General features: G+C 41.2%; 1 protein-coding gene and 1 long non-coding RNA gene across 12 annotated transcripts in view; both read right to left on the bottom strand.

The window, feature by feature from the left end:
* ERC2 (ELKS/RAB6-interacting/CAST family member 2) overlaps positions 1-19,912 on the bottom strand; it is a 916,980-nt gene that overhangs the window by 872,712 nt on the left and 24,356 nt on the right. For all 9 annotated transcript variants that reach the window (XR_006385123.1, XR_006385122.1, XM_044253352.1 and 6 more), the window contains one exon: positions 12,060-12,854. Coding sequence is in view for 7 of the 9 variants with exons in the window: in XM_044253352.1 (XP_044109287.1) it covers positions 12,060-12,716 (657 nt within the window). In the remaining 2 variants the exon portion in view is untranslated. The remainder of the gene's footprint in view (positions 1-12,059; positions 12,855-19,912) is intronic.
* LOC122909331 lies at positions 5,793-8,343 on the bottom strand. Of its 3 annotated transcripts, none has more exons than XR_006385124.1 (3): positions 6,875-8,343; positions 6,522-6,613; positions 5,793-5,962 (listed from the first exon to the last, which is right to left on the bottom strand). It is a non-coding gene; the product is annotated as an uncharacterized LOC122909331 (long non-coding RNA). The 3 variants fall into 3 exon arrangements; XR_006385125.1 differs by having other exon boundaries at positions 5,793-6,613; positions 6,875-7,042; positions 7,128-8,343; XR_006385126.1 differs by having other exon boundaries at positions 5,793-6,613; positions 6,875-7,205; positions 8,106-8,343.

The following is a 19,912-nucleotide window of genomic DNA, read 5'->3' as shown; positions in this document are numbered from 1 at the left end:
CACTCTATATTAGGGCTTCCATTTCCACACCAAATTCCCTGGTTTTCAAGCAAATCTGTTGTTTTTCTCATTAAGACAATAGAAAGAACACACTTTTGAAGCTAAAGCATACCTCAGATTCAAATTCCAGCTCCACCTAAGGGTGAGGCCTCTGGCAGGCCATTTAATCTCTCCATCTTGTTTCTCTTCTATAAAATGGGGGTACCATGCTTCGCAGGGCTGTTGAGCTCATGCACATGGAAAGCAACTACTAAATTCCTGATACATAGTAGGAGCTAAAAAATGCTTATTCTCTCTCCCTTTCCTTTCCAAGATCAGTATCAGACATAGTCAAAAAACACCATTAAAAAGCCAGTAAAGGGGCACCTGGGTGGCTCAGTGGGTTAAAGCCTCTGCCTTCGGCTCAGGTCATGATCCCGGGGTCCTGGGATCGAGGCCCGCATCAGGCTCTCTGCTCAGGGGGAAGCCTGCCCCCTCCTCTCTCTCTCTACCTGCCTCTCCACCAACTTGTGATCTCCCTCTCTCTGTGAAATAAATATCTTTAAAAAAAAGAAAAAGCCAGTAAAGTTATAAAGAAATGATGGTTTAAAAAATGGGTTTCACGGTGCCTGAGTGGCTCAGTCGGTTAAAGTGTCTGGCTCTTGATTTTAGCTCAGGTCATGAACTCGGGGTTGTAAGATCGAGCCCTGTGTAGGACTCTGCATTGGGTGTGGAGTCTGCTTAAGAGTCTCTATCTCTTCTTCTGCCCCTCCCACCTTCTCTCTCTCTCTTTAAGAAAAAAAAAAAGTTCATTTCCTTAAAGGGTTGTCTATTTCCTTAAAAGATTAATCTCTATTTACCAAATATCCCCCTCCAAAAGAATCAAGGTATTTGAAGATTCATGGTTGCTAGTCCAGGTCATTATTTTTTTTTTAACAGAAAAAAGAAAAAAAAAAGATATCATTTACAATTAATATCTTCCCACACAATGTTGAATCAGGTTTTACCTTTTATATGAATATTTTTGCATAAATACATATATTTTGATCACCACTCCACAAAGTGAAAGAATTGAGTGTAGGCAAGGTATTAAGAAAAATGAAGATACAGTAATTACCCAATTAACTCAGGGTTTCTCATCATTGTAGGTATAGACATTCTTGGCCAGATAACGTAGAACTCAATTCTATGCACTTTCGGCTGTTTAGCAACACCCCTAGCCTCTACCCACTGGATGTCACCTCTTCCAGTAGTGACAACGAAAAATGTCTCCAGACATTGCCAAATGTCCCTTGGGAGGCAAACTGCCCTCACCTGAGAACAGGTAAGTTAACATAAGCAGTGTACAGAGCCAAACCAGACAGTGCAAGCCCAGCCATTGGTTTAAAAGACAGGAAGTAGCTGTACTTTTTCTCTCCAGAATGTTCCCACTGAAAACAAAATCGCTGCACATCACTCCCAAGATATAAACAAATGCTGGCTTCACAGAGAAACAGAACGTGCCAGAGTTCTATTTGTCGAGCTGCCCTAGCTCTTGGCTACATGCCCACACTCTGCCTAAAACCTACTTCCCAAACTTTTGAAAATGCTTTCCACAGCTTTCAGAATCTGACCTTTAGAGCAGCTGTGTGTGTGTGTGTGTGTGCGCGCGCGTGTGTGTGCGTGTATGAAATAGATTTACAATTTTCTATATTCTTGCAAAGCCAAAACCACTTATTGAGTCCAAATGCCAACTGGGGGTGGTGGGAATTTGCACACAGATGTCAGTGGACTCCTAAACAGCAACACAAGAGCTCCACCTGCAACTAATTATAGAAACTGAAATTGCACTCTGGCCAGAGGAGGCTAGGTTCAGAAACCACCCCATCTGCTTTGGCCAATAAAATCACTCTGTTACTTTTCTCCTGTCAACATAGACTTGCTTCTTAAAATCCTCTGAGGATGTTGTCTGTAGGGAAATTTATTAGGCAGTGAATTTTTTGAGGGTGACCGCTCCCTCTGCCTTCTCCCCCTAGAGCTTGGTTTCAAAAAGTGCCTTGGCACAAGTGAGACTAAAATAATCTATCCATTGAAATATTCCAAAACGTTTTCTTTAGTTCCTGGTGTGCTGTTGCTACCCCTTCGCCAAAATAAAATGATCCAGAGAGAAAATGGAAGATGGAAGTCATTTAGCTCTCCCAAGGTCCAGCATACAGGAATGTTTATATTCCTCCCCCCATTAGCCATGTCTTTCATAAAATAAAACCTGGGAATAAAAATCGGTAAGGCTACTAATGCAGTGCACATGGCTGATCCTAGGGCTGACTATAAGAGATTACGGAGGCAAAACAGCTGACATCTGTGACAAAGATGTGTGTAGCTCACTTCAAATCATTCTCCTACATTCTAGCAAACAAAGAAATCAACTGTTGGCTCTGCGCCATGTCATCTATCTTCAGAACCAAAGGAAGTTTTCACCTACCCAGGAAATCCATTTAAAATTGTGGTTTCAGACTAAGTAGGTCATTGCCTAAGTCTGGACCAGAGTTTTCCCACCTTTCTGGAAAGGTAGACAAAAGCTACACTTCTCTGAAGAGCTGAAGACTATTTCAAGATGAGAAAGGTGAACTTTTGTTGTTGTTCTCCTTGTAAAATTCAGGACATGTCCTTCCAAAATTCAAGTTATGCTGTGGTGCTAAACTGGTTTATATTGTGCAGTTCTAAATCTGTGTGCCTATGCAACATTGAGGAAGGCATACATAAACACTCATACTTTAAATCAGAGTTAAAATGAAAAAAAGTTATACACCTATAAAACACTTGATTGACTTAATTTCTCAGGTCTCTTTTTTTATTTTTTTATTTTTTTTTACTTATTTATTTGACAGAGAGTGAGATCACAAGTAGGCAGGGAGGCAGGCAGAGAGAGAGAGGGGGAAGCAGGCTCCCCGCTGAGCAGAGAGCCCAATGCGGGACTCGATCCCAGGACCCTGAGATCATGACCTGAGCCAAAGGCAGAGGCTTAACCCACTGAGCCACCCAGGAGGCCCAGGTCTCTTTTTTTTTTTTTTTTTAAAGATTTATCTATTTACTTGAGAGAGAGAGAGAGAACACAGTGTGGGAGGGGCAGAGGAAGGAGAGAATCTCAAGTAGACTCCCCACTGAGTAAGAAAACTGACACAGGGCTTAGTCCCATGACCGTGAGATCATGACGTGAGCAGAAATCAAGAATCAGACTTAACCAACTGAGTCACTCTGGCACCCCTCAGTCTCTTAATATGACTTATGAACCCTTAAGATATTTGAAGAAAGAAGGTGACTAAGGACAACTCAAGCCAGTGCAATAAAAGTCTGTTTTTTTCCTACAGCATCCCTTTGTCCTTCATCTCAGTTCCTGTAAAGAACCTCCCTTCTCCCAATGCCTGCAATCTAAAGGGCTCACCAGTCACAGTAACCCCTTCTCACATACCTATCCTTTGCCCCAGCTGTACACACTCACCAAGTCCTGGAGCAGGATATGACTAAGGTGAGACCAAATTCCTGCAAATTTTCCAAATGGGAAGTAAAGACATAGGGATCCCTTAACCCTTCAGTTTGGACCCTGAGGTACAGGGAGCCAAGACCACCCACGACATCAAAGACAAAAATGAGGCTTACACGTAGATGGAGGCAGATATCAAGAACCAGAGATGAACAATAGTGAGAGACAAAATCCTGCTACAGTTTGAAGCACTGGATCTAGTCAACCCCAAGTTCCACATCCGAGCCTTCCTGCAATTTCATTACAGGAACTAATAAGTCTCCATTTTTCGCCTACATAGGCTTTTTTTTTTTTTTAAGATTTTATTTATTTATTTGACTGAGAGAGGCCACAAGTAGGCAGAGAGAAAGCAGCTCCCCACTGAGCAGAGAGCCCCATGCGGGACTCGATCCCATGACCCCGGCATCATGACTTGAGCCGAAGGCAGAGGCTTAACCCACTGAGCCATCCAGGCACCCCACATCTATATAGGCTTAAAAACTTTTCTGTCACTACTTTGGAGTGTTGCCCAATACTATTATAAGTAGGTTTTTTCATTCTAATGTGTAAGGTCCTTTAAGATCTCATTTCACTCCACTGAAATGCATCTATTTTTCTGGTTATCGTGACTTATAATTATTATGAAAAATATTATCAATTAATAATTTTTTATTTTATCAGTTAGGAAGGTATTGAGCTGCCCAACTAACAATGACTTAAACCACTAGTGGTATTTTCTCATATGATTAGAGGGCTGGAGGCCAGCCTCTGTGGGTGCTGCTGCAAGTGCTCAGTGAACGTAGGTCATAGTCTCTGTGCTTGGCATGGCCTTTCTTTCATGGTTACTACACAGCTGTCACAGCCCCAGGCAACAAATCAACACTTATGACAAGAGAAAGGGGGAAGGAACATTGCTGGTGACATTTACAAAAAAAAAAAAAAAAAAAAAAAACTTTCCCAGAATCTCTCACTTGGGTTTCATTGGCCAGTTACATGAGGCAGAAAGGGAGAAGCCCAATGCTGAGACATTAAGTAGGCATCACGAGGGCACTCTGGAAAGCCCAGCCACTGAAGGAATTGGTTACACTGAAAATGCCATCTGCCTTCACAGGTTTCAAACTTTAATACCTTGCTTCTAGAGCTACTCCTGAACCAGTCTTTTCCAAAGTGTGGCCTTTATTTGCTTAGTTTAAAAAATATTTATAGTTTATGACAAATAAAATTATTAAAAATATATATGTTAAACTGTGTGTGTGTGTGTGTGTGTGTATAAAATAACATCCATATGTTAACCTATATAACTATATATATATGAGACTTGGAAGGGAGTATATTCCCCGGACCCCCTGACTTTGGGCTTGGCCATGTAACATGCTTTGGGCAATACACGAATTGACTTGATGATATAAGCAGAGGCTTTAAAAGTGTCTGTGTGGTTTGGCTGGACTCTTGGCATCTATGATCCACCATAAGAGGAATTAATGAATAGATTCTGTCCCAAGGAGAATGTGGAAACATGTAGAACATATTTAAAGCCAACTTTCAACCTCCAGCCTGGTGTCAAAAGTCCAGCCCTGCCCAACTAAGTAGCACCCAACCTGCAGATACATGAGGGAGAGGTAAATGCTTATCTTTTTAAGCCAATTAGGTTTTGGAACGGCTTGTTACACAGCATTACTACAGCAACAGCTGCTCAATATATAGATGATTGGTTTAAGATAAGTTTTCATGGTCTTTGCTGGGGTTAAGCAAACTTAATAGATTTTTTTTTCCTTTTTTTTAAAATTTATTTTGGAGGGGTGCGGCAGAGAAAGAATCTCAAGCAGACTCTCCACTGAGCATGCAGCTTGATGCATGGTTCAATCTCACAACCCCAAGATCAGGATGTAAGCCAAAATCAAGAGTTGGACACTCAACTGCTCAACCAACTGAGCCACCCAAGTGTCCCCTTAATAATCATTTTTTAGGGGCACCTAGGTGGCTCAGTGGGTTAAGCCTCTGCCTTCAGCTTAGGTGATGATCTCAAGGTTCTGGGATCAAGCCCCACATCAGGCCCTCTGCTTGACATGGAGCCTGCTTCCCCCTCTCTCTCTCTGCCTGCCTCTCTGCCTACTTGTGATCTCCTTCTCTTTCTGTGTGTCAAATAAATAAATAAGCAAATAAAATCTTTAAAAAAAATCATCATCATTTTTTTAACTGTAAGAGTTAGAGCATTTCATTTCACATGCTGGTATATCGTATGTGTTTGTTAGGGCTGCCATAACAAAGAATCACGAACCAGGTGGCTTAAACAACAGAAATTTATTGCCTCATAGTTCTGGAGGCTAGAAGATCCTGATGAAGTTATCACTGGGGTTGCTTCCTTCTGAGAACTGTGAGGGAAGAATCCAGGCCTCTTTCCTTGGATGGTAGATAGCCATCTTCTCCCTGTCTCTTCACGTGGTCTTCCCTCTGTTCATGTTTATGTCTGTGTCCAACTTTCCCCTTTTGGTAAGGACATCAGACATACTGGGTTAGTGCCCACGCAAATGACCTCATTTTAACTTGATTACCTCTCAAAAGGCCTTATCTCCAAATAAAATCACATTCTGAGTGACAGGAAATTAAGATTCTAACATATCATTTAGGGGGGAACATAATTCAACCCATAACATTATGCATTATGGATTTCCAGGATAAGAGTATCCAGTATGTCATGCCTCAAGTTTATTTGTCTGGGAAATCCCCTCTGGAAAGTACTGTTTCCCTGGAAATACTTTGGAAAGGTGGCTTTGATGGATCCATGGATCTCAGATTCAAAGTAGCAGGAGGAATGGAGTCTGAAAGAAGGCACAGGGATAAAATGGGTCTATCTGAACAGTGAATATATTTAAGTCCCATTGACAGACTGGATGGACCTGGACACTGCAAGGCTGAGTCCTTGATTTCACAAACACCCAGTGCTCAAGGGGACTACAGCTGCATTTAACTGTTAGTGGATGCCCCCTTCACAGTGCAGCTACCTCGCCATCTCCCCAACAGGAAACAGAATGAATTCTACCACCTTTTTCCAACTGGCACAGCTCTTCGTATCTGGATACTCCCAGTGACAGCAGTATTTTAGAACAGAGTTTAATGACCCCTGTTGAAATGGCCCTAGAGTTAATCAAATAAAACAAAAAATAATGATAAAAGAAACATGGAAATGTGACCTATCTCGACCTGTTCAAGTTACAGGCTCAGAATGAGAACCAAAAAAAATCATACGTTGAAAACTAGCTTTAAAAAAAACTCATCAAAACCCCATACGAATATTGATTTAGAGTAGATTATTTCCTATTGTGTTAAGCCAGAAATAGAAATGATCACATAACCATTGCTTCAAAGCCATAAAACTCCCCAGGCAGGTTTACTTACACTTCTTAGGTTACGTTTCCCAGTGACCTTGTCCCACTTCTTCGTGCAAGATGGGTAAATATTAGATCGAGTACAATCTCCCAGCGTGTGATGCTATTTATATTCGAGCAGATCCTTGGCTAGCCATGCACAAGTTAGGAAAACGTCTCAAAACTGCTTAATACACATCTAATTTAGAAAAAGTAATCTATTAGAAATATAAAGTTAATAACGACCCAAAAAAATCCAGGAATATGAAAAGTCAATAACTTACATGCATCAAACTGCAAGACATAAATCCTTATGAACTTTCTGAAAATTTCTTCTCTATCATGTTTTCCCTCTCTGATCTCTATCATGCAGGTAAATAGAATGAAGGGGTAAAAAAAAGACAATGGTATAAACTTTAAGAGAAAATTAGGTCACTTAACCTTCCAGGAGTTGGATTCTCCTGCCCTCAACATCCACCCCAACTCCACAGGCTATTACAAATAATAAGGGGGTGATCTCAAGTGGTAGCCAAACACCCACTCCAAATCTTTTCTTCTCACCTCTCCCCAAATCAGTCTACAGGGGTGACATTGAGAGCAGAGGCTATGGGTTCACACCATTTCAAAGAATTAGCCGTCATAATACTCCACCACCCTCTTCCTCCATTCAAGAAAGTACATCATGAAGCAGAAAGCACAAGTGATAACATAAGGGTAACTGCATTCATGCATTCCAGTGATTCCACATGACAATACTACAACTCTTAGTGGTCCCAAATTTATTTCTATTCATGCAGACCTACGTGGCTGAGAAGTAGCACCTTGGAGAGAGACTAGGGGATTGAAGTGAGGAGTCTGGATAAGCGTCTGGTGTGGAATACCCATCCAGGAATCTGAGTATCTATCCTTTGCCTGTATGATATTTGGTCACAGCTCCCTACCCAATTGCCTCCAAGGTTGCAAATGTCCTGCCCTTCCTGTAACACAGGAAAGGTGTTCAATATCCTCTCTTAGATCTGGAGCTGGGTTCACCTCCCCTGAACAGAATCACTAGAACTTCAAAATATAGTGCAAAAGAACTGATGAGTGGTTTCCCTCTTCAACACTGCACATAAGAGTGAAAGGTCTGTATTAGTGACCATTAAGTACACAGAACCATGAATCTCATACACAAGAGCACTTGAGCTTCCTGACCTCTACCCTATGATGGACCTGCTTCCGATTTGTATTCACGTAGTATAGTTCAAATTGTTTTAGATCACCTGAATTTATGCTAGCAAACTTCTAGTTATCCAAACAGACAGTGGTTGAACTTCATTTGTAGACGCAGTCTCTGGTTGTTGTGCATAAGAAACCACAGTCAAATGTTCCCCATCTGCTTTACATTTTTTTCTTTCATATAGAAAAACTTTCCATGATTTTTTCCTCTAAAGGGAAATTACAGTCAGTAATGGTAAATGGTTGAAATTCTAAACAGCACAAAAAAACCACTTCTACGAAAATGAAATAAATTCCTAATTAAGAATAAAAATCCCCCCCCCCAAAAAAAAGAATAAGAATCCCCAGGGACGCCTGGGTGGCTCAGTTGGTTAAGCTGCTGCATTCGGCTCAGGTCAGGATCTCAGGATCCCAGGGGCTCCCATCAAGGAATCCTGCATTGGGCTCCTTGCTCAGCAGGGAGCCTGCTTCTCTCTCTGCCTCTGCCTGCTGCTCTGCCTGCTTGTGTTCTCCCCCTCCCCCTCTCTGACAAATAAATAAATAAATAACATCTTTAAAAAAAAAAAAAGAAAGAATAAAAATCCCAGGGCACCTGGGTGGCTCAGTGGGTTAAGCCTCTGCCTTCGGTTCAGGTCAGGATCTCAGGGTCCTGGGATTGAGCCCCGAATCAGGCTCTCTGCTCAGCAAGGAGCGTGCTTCCCCCGCTCTCTCTCTGCCTGCCTCTCTGCATATTTGTGATCTGTTTGTCAAATAAATAAATAAAATCTTAAAAAAAAAAAGAATAGAAATCCGTTAAACTAAATCACATTCTTAGTCACTCTATCAGAACAAGTCATTTTTCTCATCTAACATGTATGATCTTCCCATTAAACTAAGATTACAGTCACAGTTCAGTGTTCCTGTAAGGAGTTAGTGAACATAAGTCCTAGACATTTCCATGAACTAGACCAAAGCCTTGAAGACCAGCTCTCATTAACTAGCTGTGTGAACTTAGGCAAGCTGCTCATTCTCTCTACATGTATTTTTCATGTGCAAAACAAGAAAAAGTCTAGCACCTACTCAAGGTGACTAATGCAAACAGTAAATAAGCTAATACACACAAAGCTCCAAGAACAATGATTGGCACATAGTAAACCCCCAACAGAGGTCTACTGGTCGAAGTAGTAGTAATAATAGAAACAGCAGCAACAGCAGGAGTCTAGATTGTTCCCCAAGCTTTATTTCATCTAGCTCCACTTTTTGACGAACACCAAAACCCCACTGGTAGAAATTTCTAGATGTCCTTCATATCTTACTCTCCTCCCTGGAAAGAAGAAAGGACTATACTATAACTCCCAATCCCTTGCAATTGGGTCACTTCCAGCCCAAGGAACTGAGGAGCCAATGTGCCATCTCCACACACCCTCCTCCTCTGGTGTGTCAACTCCTGAAGCCATGTGCCAAGATGCAGAAAGCTTGAATCCTGAGTCACTGCCTGGAGGAGGGGTGCCCTGGAGTCACCTGACCTACTTCATATTTCCAGTGAGTAAGAAGAAATCTTGATGTGTTAAGCCAGTGAGATTTGATTGCTGCAGAAGGATCTACCCTATCCTGACCAATAGGTACTCACATACTCCTAAAACAAATCCTGACATAATTCCTACAGGAGAAGAAGTGCTTCAATTTTTAAAAAATGACTTGCTTTTTGTCAATCTTTATATTCTTTACTTTGTAATACTACCTCATACTGCAAGTAAATTGACTTTTCAAACTCTCCATGCTGCTTCCTCCTTTTGCATTTTTAGCCTAAAAAAGAAAATGATTATATTTTAATCATATTTAATAGAAAGATTAACACTGGAGCTTTTACTGGATCATATGTTACATGATCATAGGCCACCCATAGTACCTAAGGTAGCCTATGATCATAGTATTTTCCAGAACTAAGAAGGGGTACTAGGAGCTCCCTCAAGTATTCACTTATTTCTGACTTACAGCAACTTGGGACAGTTAAGTAGGATTATGGATATTTAAACTAAACTAACGCTAACAAAATAGACAAGGGGTTTAAAATGCTTTTACAACAGCATGAAGGTTTTGTGTGTCATTAAAATGTACCTCATATGTCATTTATTTTATTTTGTCAACAACTTCCATACATATTTAATTCTGTGTGAATGTCGGAAAAGACACATAATAGATTGGCATAATAGCACATCATGTAATTTATAAGTAAACATACATGTGTGTAAGTGAGAGTCTGTGCTCAAAAAAAAAATGTAATGATAGCAACATAAGATAAAAGTAATTTTTGAGCTGACAGTTTAAAGAATGGCTTTCAAACTTTTTTGTCATTATTTGCATGATTCCTAAATAGCTGTAACCGTTTTTCCAAAACAACTAAATAAGAAAACCAGTACAGAATTAGGGAAATACACATAGCAGTGACAGGTTCATAAAGACATCACGAACCAGCAAAGTCAGGGGAAAAAAGCAGAAATGATAGTAAAGAGCATTAATTTGATTTAGGACTGAAGAACAAAACTTTCTGTTCCAACTAAAAATCACACTTTCACATCTGAAAACCAGCAAAGACTCTGTCAGATAGTCAAAAGGATAAGGTGATTGCTTTCTACACATAGAAGAGAATGAAGAACAGATTCTCACAAAGATCAGACATGCTTCTAAAGATACTTGGACTCCAAGGGGTGGTATCCAGGGCAACAGATAGGAGGGCCAGCAGATAACCCCAAGAAAGGCAGAGAGCTTCGTGAGGCCAACATCAAGACCAATTATTAAAGAATCACAAGGTCAGCCAAGTTAGAATTATCTCCAATTTCTACAGAAAGTTAAATGATACCCGGAAATTTTTCCACCAAATGCCACAGAACTCTACTCCCCATCTCCTAGCACTTATCTCACTACTCATAAGAGGTGAAGCTGGGATTTAAACCCAGGAATGTCAGACTCCAAAGCCCTTATGAAAACAGGAGCAGATAAATGAGCCCCACAGAATAGGTAGGATTTGGAAATGGGAGACGAGCCAACTATAAAAGGGAAAAGGAAGGGAGAGGCTTCCAGAGAAGGGAAACCTTTCTCTGGCAGAAAGCTACCAGAAAAAGGGAACAGAAAGAGCAAAGAACTGAAGGGGTAAAACCCTGAGTAAGTGCAGGAATCACCAAGTGGGAGTGCAGGTGACACAGGAGATGCGCAGGGAGGGGGTATGAGATAAGGCTGGAAAGCCTGGCTCAGGCCTTCCAAAGTAAGGTGCTGTTTGTTGGCTCAGCCAAAATGGCAAATTCACTCTGAAGCCAATAAGTAATTATTGAGGGCTGTAAAGCAGAGAAATGGTAGAACTGAAAGTAGACACAGGGAAAACTAATCTTGCTATAACATGGAAGATAGATCAAAGAGTAAGAAGGTGTCTTGCACATAGTACATGCTTATTTAATATGAATGGGTAAAGGAAAGACCAGGTTACAAATTTTTTTGTTTCTCCAACCTGGTATCAAACCCATTCCACCCAGTGTTACTTAATATTATTTGGTTTGCTGTTTAGAGTATAAACTCCACTCATTCTAGAAAGAAAGAAAGTTGCTCTCACTTCAAAAATAAATCAATTCATCAGTCAAATGTGGCTCTTTAAATGTTGCTGTTAAAGTGTCTACTCTTGCAAAAATTAACATTTTTCTCTTCGATGCAGAGGGAAGTACATCTGAGCTGCTGTTGTTACCGCTGAAAAAAGAAAAAAAAATAACCAAGTATAAAAGTTAGGCAATAAAGAATGATTCCCCCTCTTCTGCAACAGTGTGAAAAAGTTAATGGAAAATAAGATCAGAAGTTATAATTTCATATTGCTTATATGACCTTTTGTAGTCTCTAAGTCAAACACGTCCTAAACCATAGCTTTCTTGATGATGCTGAACTTTCTTCCACATAGGTCGTGGTGCCATCTGCAAAGCATCAACTACTCAGTGAAAAGCCAAGGCTGAAAAACACAGAGATGAGTCATAACCTACCTGATTTTCTTCATGGGACACCCTCATCTGTTCCTTGAGAACAGACATTCGGGCTGCCTCTTCTTTCCTCAAGACTCTCTCCTTTTTGAGCTCAGGACTCCAGAAGGTCTTGATACTGTTCATGGACGATCCTAACTTGCTGTCTTTGATGTCTAGTTCTTTCCGGAGGAGGTCATTCTCTCTCTGAAGTTCTTTGAGCTGAGCTTGAAGGTCTAACATTGTGCTGTCCCTTACCTGCCTCAGCATGGAAGGGACCTGATGGTGGTGGTGATGGGATGAGCTAGTCAGACCAGCATGTTGATCTGTGTATGAAAGAACATCTGTGTGGGAAAGTCCAGCAGAAGCAATATTGGGACTACTCCCCATGGCTGTGACTCGGCCTCCATAAACAGCTCGATTTGTGGCCCTTCCCAGAGTCATGGTGCCCTTTGGGTAAGTCGTCGAAGCCACCCCTTCATGATCACTCAGGTACATAGGTCCAGACGTAGCATAGGCTGCATTAAGGGACTGGATGTTCTCCATGGACAGTGTCTTGCCTGTTCCTCCACCTCCCCCACTGCTTGTTCTTCTGTGGCCCAAACGAGGAGACCTTGGCAAACGAGGAGATCTGGAAGGACTACCTTCCAGATTGGTGATTGTTCTTGCACTTCCATACATTTTTCTTCTAATATGAGGTGCTATTGAAGAGAAGGAATGTTATACTAAGTTGGGGGGTTAAGCCAGTATTTCCACTATTGGCCAGAATTTTCAATGCATTGTTTTCACAGTCTGTTCCAGAAAATGACTCCAGAGGATCTGAAAAATGAGAAGAAAAAAAAATAATAATCAAAAACAAACTTCTTTAGAACTCTGACTATATTATATTCTTAAAAATATATTGATAGGTTAATGATGATAATGACAGATACAAGAACAATAGTCACACCCATATTCATTTTTTTTTAAGTAGTCCCAAACTTTATTTACTACATGTAAACATTTTGTCTATTTCCCCCACCCAAATCCCAAGCAAGCTCAAAAGTTCTCAGAGCAAAGAAGCAGCTCATTTTTCTTCAGGAAAATGATGCTCTGCATTTTGGTTTGTGCTAAGTGACAGCTGGCACTTCCAGAAAATTCACCATACAATTCCTCATCATAGGGAAATTTGCTATAAAATACTCCATCCTGGGGGCATGGCCCCTATACACAAGTGGCTTGACAGTGACTCTGAGAAGCTTTTTCTCCCTAGGACGTCACATAATAGTCAAGCATGTTGTTACTTCCCACCCCTGTACACATTCCAGACATCACTAATCCACCACAGTCCTCATTTCCACTAAGGCCGGAACTCTTCTCAACATAACACTCTAGAGGGTTTACCACCAATCAACTCGCACTGGCTCAAGAGTGAACCTACTGGGGCGCCTGGGTGGCTCAGTGGATTAAGCCGCTGCCTTCGGCTCAGGTCATGATCTCGGGGTCCTGGGATCGAGTCCCGCATCAGGCTCTCTGCTCAGCAGGGAGCTGCTTCCTCCTCTCTCTCTCTCTGCCTGCCTCTCTGCCTACTTGTGATCTCTCTCTGTCAAATAAATAAATAAATAAATAAAAAAGAGTGAACCTATTGGCCATTTTGGAGCTAGAAGAAAAAAGGGAGGCTCAACCATCAAGACTCCTGTACATCTAGCCAGATCCTAAATGCTATTACCAGAGAAAATGGTAGTCCTGTCTTTTTCTCCCGTCACACACTTCTTTCAGGCTGGTGTTTTGGGACTTCTTTTCCACTCTGGTTGACCTAAATAATTACTCCACACTAATTCACACCTGAAGAGAAATGGCACTAGGGAATAGTAGACCACGTTAGAGCTCCTGGGCCGATACCCCCTGGAGAAGAGTAGTAGAAGCTCCCTGTCATAGTCACTCAAGAACTTTGTTGCAGAATTTTATGTAGCTGGGATACAGGGTTGTGATTATCCCTTCAATGTTGGGCCCAAATGGCCTTATTGTGGTGCATAATGGCCTCCCGCTCTTTCTTTAAGGATATGTTTAGTATACTTTATTTTTCTTCACGTTTTAGACACTAAGACCACAGATTTTGGAGAATGGCAAACCAGGGCTCAAATTTCTATTCTAACACTGACTACCTTAGTGACCTTAGGTTAGGGATAGGCATGTGGTCCACATTGGCCCAAAAAGAGTTACACCATACTTTAGTTGGAACAACTGGGAAAGGCAAGCTCTTTTGCAGCTAGAATTACTTGCTTTTGAGATGGAGCTTCAGAGGACCTCCACATGGAAATGGCTGCCTTGGGAGTGAAGCTAATGCAAAGGAAAGCAGAGCCAAACTTTTTTTTTCCCCAAGATTTTATTTATCTATTTGACAGAGAGAGAGAGAGAGCGCACAAGCAAGGGGAGTGGCAGGCAGAGGGAGAAGGAGAAGCAGACTCTCCATTGAGCAGGAGATACATGTGGGGCTCCATCCCAGGACCTGGGGTAATGACCAGAGCTGAAGGCAGTTACTTAACCAACTAAGCCTCCCAGGCACCCCAAAGCCAAACTTTAGATAGTATGAAATCAAACCAAGTGACATCACTGGATACCCTGGATCCAGCACTCACTGAAGGTACATCTACTCCAGACCATTTTAGCTACACATGCCAGGCAGACTGACTGAATTATTGACCCCAATTCGTCACTCCTTCTTGCATCTATGTCCTTGGCAGTGCCCTCCCAATCTGACTCTGAGTTCACTCATATAATTTGTTCTGGCCAATAAGGTGGTAGCATATGTGAAGGAAGCAGAGGCCTAAAGCAGCTCTTGTGTATCTATTTTCTTGCTCCTTTTCCTCTGCAACAGTAATTAGAATAAGCCCAGTCTTGCTTGCTGGAAGATGAGAAATATGAAATAGAGTCAAGGTGTCCTGGCTAACAGCCAACCAACCCCAAGACATTTAAGCAAGCCCACTCAAGATGAGCAGAGCTGCCTAGCCAACCTGCAGCTGACCACAGAGGCATGAGCAAGTGCAGCTGATATCCAATGAGCCCCATACACCAATGGACAAAACAAATACTTATTATGTCAATGATGTTTTGCAGCTGGATGTTCTGCAGCATTACTACAGCACAGACAATGGATACCTTCACTCATATGTTTCTTTTTTCATTACATTCAATTCTAGTTGGGGTATCTGTGTTTTACATCCTAAAAAGTCCTCATATACAGTATGAAGAAATATTTTCCATAAAGTCTCCTCCTTTCCCTAAAAAGTCCCAAGAGTTACACTCATTTCTAACTAAGGAACTTAGTTTCAAATGTTTACATTACTTAGAGCTATATTTTATTTTACTTGAAAACACAAAAAAATCATTTTGTATCTAAGTTTTTGCATGATAATTTGTTCTGTAGAAAAGGCAAATCAACAGTTCCAACAATAGGATTCAGTTACATAAATGATGAAAGAGACAGACTGACAGTGGATAGAATAATGTAACCATAACATGAATAGTTAATGAGATGGAAAGATATTCGTGACACACTAGTCGGGAACGACTACAAAACATTTTTTGACTTACATAAAACACACATACATACACACTACTTAAAGAGAAGACTGGGACAACACACATAAAACGTTATCAAGTGGTGGGGTTCCACATGGTTTTCATTTTCTTTTGTTTATATGTATGTGTGAAAATTTCTATAATAAAGATCTTTTAGATTGTGTTTTTAGTCTCTATTTCATTTGTTTGGCCTTGTGACTACTTAGACCAGCATCTCCTACAGAAGTGACACTGTTCCAGCTCTGAGTCTGGCTCTAAAAGGCCTAGCAGCCCTAAAAAAACAAAGATTTAAGGTCCAAGCTATCTTACTGGAAAGAGAAGTCACACAAGAAGATCCCAGAAGAGAACACTCCTACACTGTTGGTGGGAATGCAAGCTGGTGCAGCCACTCTGGAAAACAGCATGGAGGTTCCTCAAAAAGTTGAAAATAGAGCTACCCTATGACCCAGTGATTGCACTACTGGGTACTTACCCTAAGATACAAACATAGTGATCTGAAGCGGCATGTGCACCCAAACATTTATAGCAGCAATGTCCACAATAGCCAAACTATGGAAAGAGCCTAGATGTCCATCAACAGATGAATGGATAAAGAAGACGTGGTATGTGTGTATGTATATATGCATATGTATACACACACACACACACACACACACACACACACAGGAATACTATGCAGCCATCAAAAAGAAATCTTGCCATTAGCAACGATGTAAATGGAACTAGAGGATATTATGCTAAGCGAAATAAATCAATCAAAGAAACAATTATCGTATGATCTGTCTGATATAAGGAATTTTGAAAGGCAAGGTTGGGGGGTTCATGAGGGGAAGGGAGGTAAAAAATGAAACAAGATGGGACTGGGGAAGGAGACAAAGCATAAGACAATCTTAATTTCAGGAAACAAACTGAGGGTTGCTGGAGGGCAGGGGGATGGGAGGGGTAGGGTAGCTGGGTGATGGGACACTGGGGAGGGCATGTGCTATGGTAAGTGCATTGTGTAATAAGACTGATGATTCAGACCCGTACCCCCGAAAAAATACATTATATGTTAATTTTTTTAAAATCCCAGAAGATGAGACATCACATGAAGAGAGCTACAAGAAGGAGAACTAAAACATCCCAGCTAAAAGCTAGCACCAAGACACCAGACTGGTGAGACAAGCCTCTTAGACTGTCCAATCCAGCTGCCATCTAAAATTAGGTATGTGAGTGACAGCCAACACTGTGTAATAGAAGGACCACCCAATCAACCCGAAGAGTGATAGGAAATATAGGAGATCAAAATAATGACTGGTTGGAATTCTGACCCTATTAGAATAAGAAAGAAATATAATTCTGTATTTATTTTGCAAACACTTAACAGAGAAGTCAGAATGTCAAGAGGAATTCAGGTCCATCATTATCAGTCTGGGTGTCTAAGAAATGAAGAAACAGGTGGAAATTGGTTACTCCCAGAGCACACCAGACAAGAGTTATGTACAATTCCAAAGAACTTATTAAATCAAAGAGGAATTTCAGGGACCATCAAAATGGTTAACAGAATAATTTCTTTACCAGTACACATCTTCTTAACAATAAATCATCATTAGCAACCTAGGCCTGAAACTTTATTTGGAAATTACTCTCTTTCGCCACATTTGCAAAGAGTGGGATGGTTTCCTGGAACAACGTTGCCCTTATAGCTAGCTGCAGCACACACGGTGATGTTCTTCTCCCAGATGAGGCAGGCCCAGTTGACAAGGTAAGCCAAGGCAAGTTCCCATGGCTGTCATGTCCTCCTAAGCCTCATGATTCTTATTTGTTCTCCTGAGACACTCACAAACCCCCCACCCCCAGCTGTGTTTAAGTCTCCTGATATATTTTTAGGTACTTTGTTTTGACACTCGGGCTTTTTTGGGTTGTAGTCTCCTAATTCTCGTCTATCCTAATTCTTGTCTAATTTTTTCTTTCATTCTGTAAAATGAATCTCTGAGAGACAGCAAAGAGATCAACTTTATTCAGCAATCAATAATGCAATAATGCCTTCTATTTCCAATCACTGACTTCAAGGTAACCATTTCTAAGCTTTTCCCCCTACCTATGAATTCATTACAGAAAATAAGGTCAAAGTTAAGATCTTACTGTTTCAAATACTATGATGAAGCCAAGATAGGCTCAGTCATTGAGCTTTCTTGTAAACTCTTAAAAACACCTGCTTTCTTATATAGTTGTATATAAGGATAAATTATTAATTAGATTAAACCAAGCACAGAAAAACAGACAAATACTGCTGAATACAACACCAAAGAAATTAATTGCATGACACCTTTCACTTCAAAATGACCTCATGAAAAAAATTCAAAGTTTGAGGGTAAATTCCATTTAAGGCTCAAAAACAAAATCAAGTCAAGGATGCTATTATAAACCTATATAAATACTTTCTCTAATTGCATATGGATTCATAAATAAAATATACACTCATCCACTCATTGTTTAAAAGGTTTATGGACTCTTGATCTCTAAGCTCTGGGGGAAACAAGGTGGAGAGAGCCTTGATTTCTGTCTACCTCAAGTGTCTCAGACTATCATGGTCTGGAATGGTCTATTTTAAGACGAAAGCACTTCCTGCTATCTGCTCTAAATTAGGTTAAGTTTATTTCCACAGATCTCAGCCTCAGCCCATCACCTGAGCCCTGCTGACAGACCGTGTGAGCTGAGATCATCAGTATCTCCCAAGATTTAGCCCAAATTAACATATCCTTTTTTTTCTTCTCAGCATCCCTAAATTTTAAAATATTTTGTGTCACAGAGTACAGTAACTTCTGAAATTTTTCTAGAGGAAGACAGAGAGTAGGAAAAAATCTCAAGCAAGAAGCAGCTGCCCAGGAGCCAGATGCTGCCTGCAGATGTGTTATATATGGCTAGCCCCGTGTTCTTTAGGATTTTGATCTAGTTGCCAACAGGGAGAAATACGGACATTTCACATTAAAATACAGATTGCAGCATCTCCTGAAAAGCCCGAAAATCTGACACCATGAAACCCATTTCACCACATGACAACAACTGGTTAGAGCCAGCCAGCAGCTACCCCTTCAAGAGAGACCATGCCACCTCCCGTTTGCCACAGTCCCCTCCACTCCTAATGGCCTTATATTAAGTCTGACTCCCTCTTTTCATGTTTGTCCCTCTAGGCATTTACATTTTACCAATCTTACCCATATAAAATATCTTTTTTTTTAAGAGTTTTAAAATTTATTTTAGAGAGAGTGAATGGGGGCGAGGGGATGGAGCAGAAGGGAGGGAGGGAGGGGGGAATATCAATCAGACTCTGCACTGAGTGGGAAGCCTGACATGTGGCACAAACTCAGAACCCTGAGATCATGACCTGGACCGAAACCAAGAGTCAGACACTTAACTGACTGAGCCCCTAAAATATTTTAGAAAATAATTCATTCTCCTTCACCACCGAGGTCAAGTCTATTACCAAATCCTATCAATTCTGCCTCCAAAATCTGTCTTTTTTTTTTTTTAAGATTTTATTTATTTGTCAGAGAGAGGGAGAGAGAGCGAGCACAGGCAGACAGAACGGCAGGCAGAGGCAGAGGGAGAAGCAGGCTCCCTGCTGAGCAAGGAGCCTGATGTGGGACTCGATCCCAGGATGCTGGGATCATGACCTGAGCCGAAGGCAGCTGCTTAACCAACTGTGCCACCCAGGCGTCCATCTAAAATCTGTCTTAATCGGCTCTCTTGTTTCCACTTCTACTGTCTTCACTCTATTGCATCAATGTGACTGGCTTCAGCTCTCCCATACACCCCCCCACACACACACCCCCAAAAGCATCTCTTCCTTTTCTATTCCTCCTTCTGTCTCACATCGCATTCTAAAGTGCAATTCTCAATCACAAAATACCTCCCCCGAACCTGACCCTCTTAAAGCCCTTCAAAGCATCTCATTGCTCTTTGGACAAAGACCAAAATCCTTTCCATGGCTGGAGGCCCTACAGGATTTGGCCAATGCCAACAGTTCTAGCCTCCTTTCTTGCCATTCTAATTGCTGACTCTGCCTGAGTCTTCTCTCTGATGTTCGGTTGCATCAAGTCCCTTCCTGACTCAGAGCATCAGGTCTCATTCCTAGTCATCACTTTAGATCACAACATCCAATAGCACACTCTCTATGAGTCTATCCCAACCAATCAGGTCTCTTGGCTACATTCTCCCAAAGCATAATGTGGTTTTTTTTTTCATGGTAATGGAAGACCCAATCAAGGCTGTACCTCCTCAGACTCTTGGTTTGCAAAATAGGAAACCGTGCAGAAGAGTAATCAGTATGCACA

Source organism: Neovison vison, chromosome 6 (assembly GCF_020171115.1).
Source record: "Neovison vison isolate M4711 chromosome 6, ASM_NN_V1, whole genome shotgun sequence".
NCBI lineage: Eukaryota > Metazoa > Chordata > Mammalia > Carnivora > Mustelidae > Neogale > Neogale vison.
The sequence above is the reverse complement of the archived record's forward strand: the minus strand, read 5'-3'. Positions and strand labels throughout refer to the sequence as shown.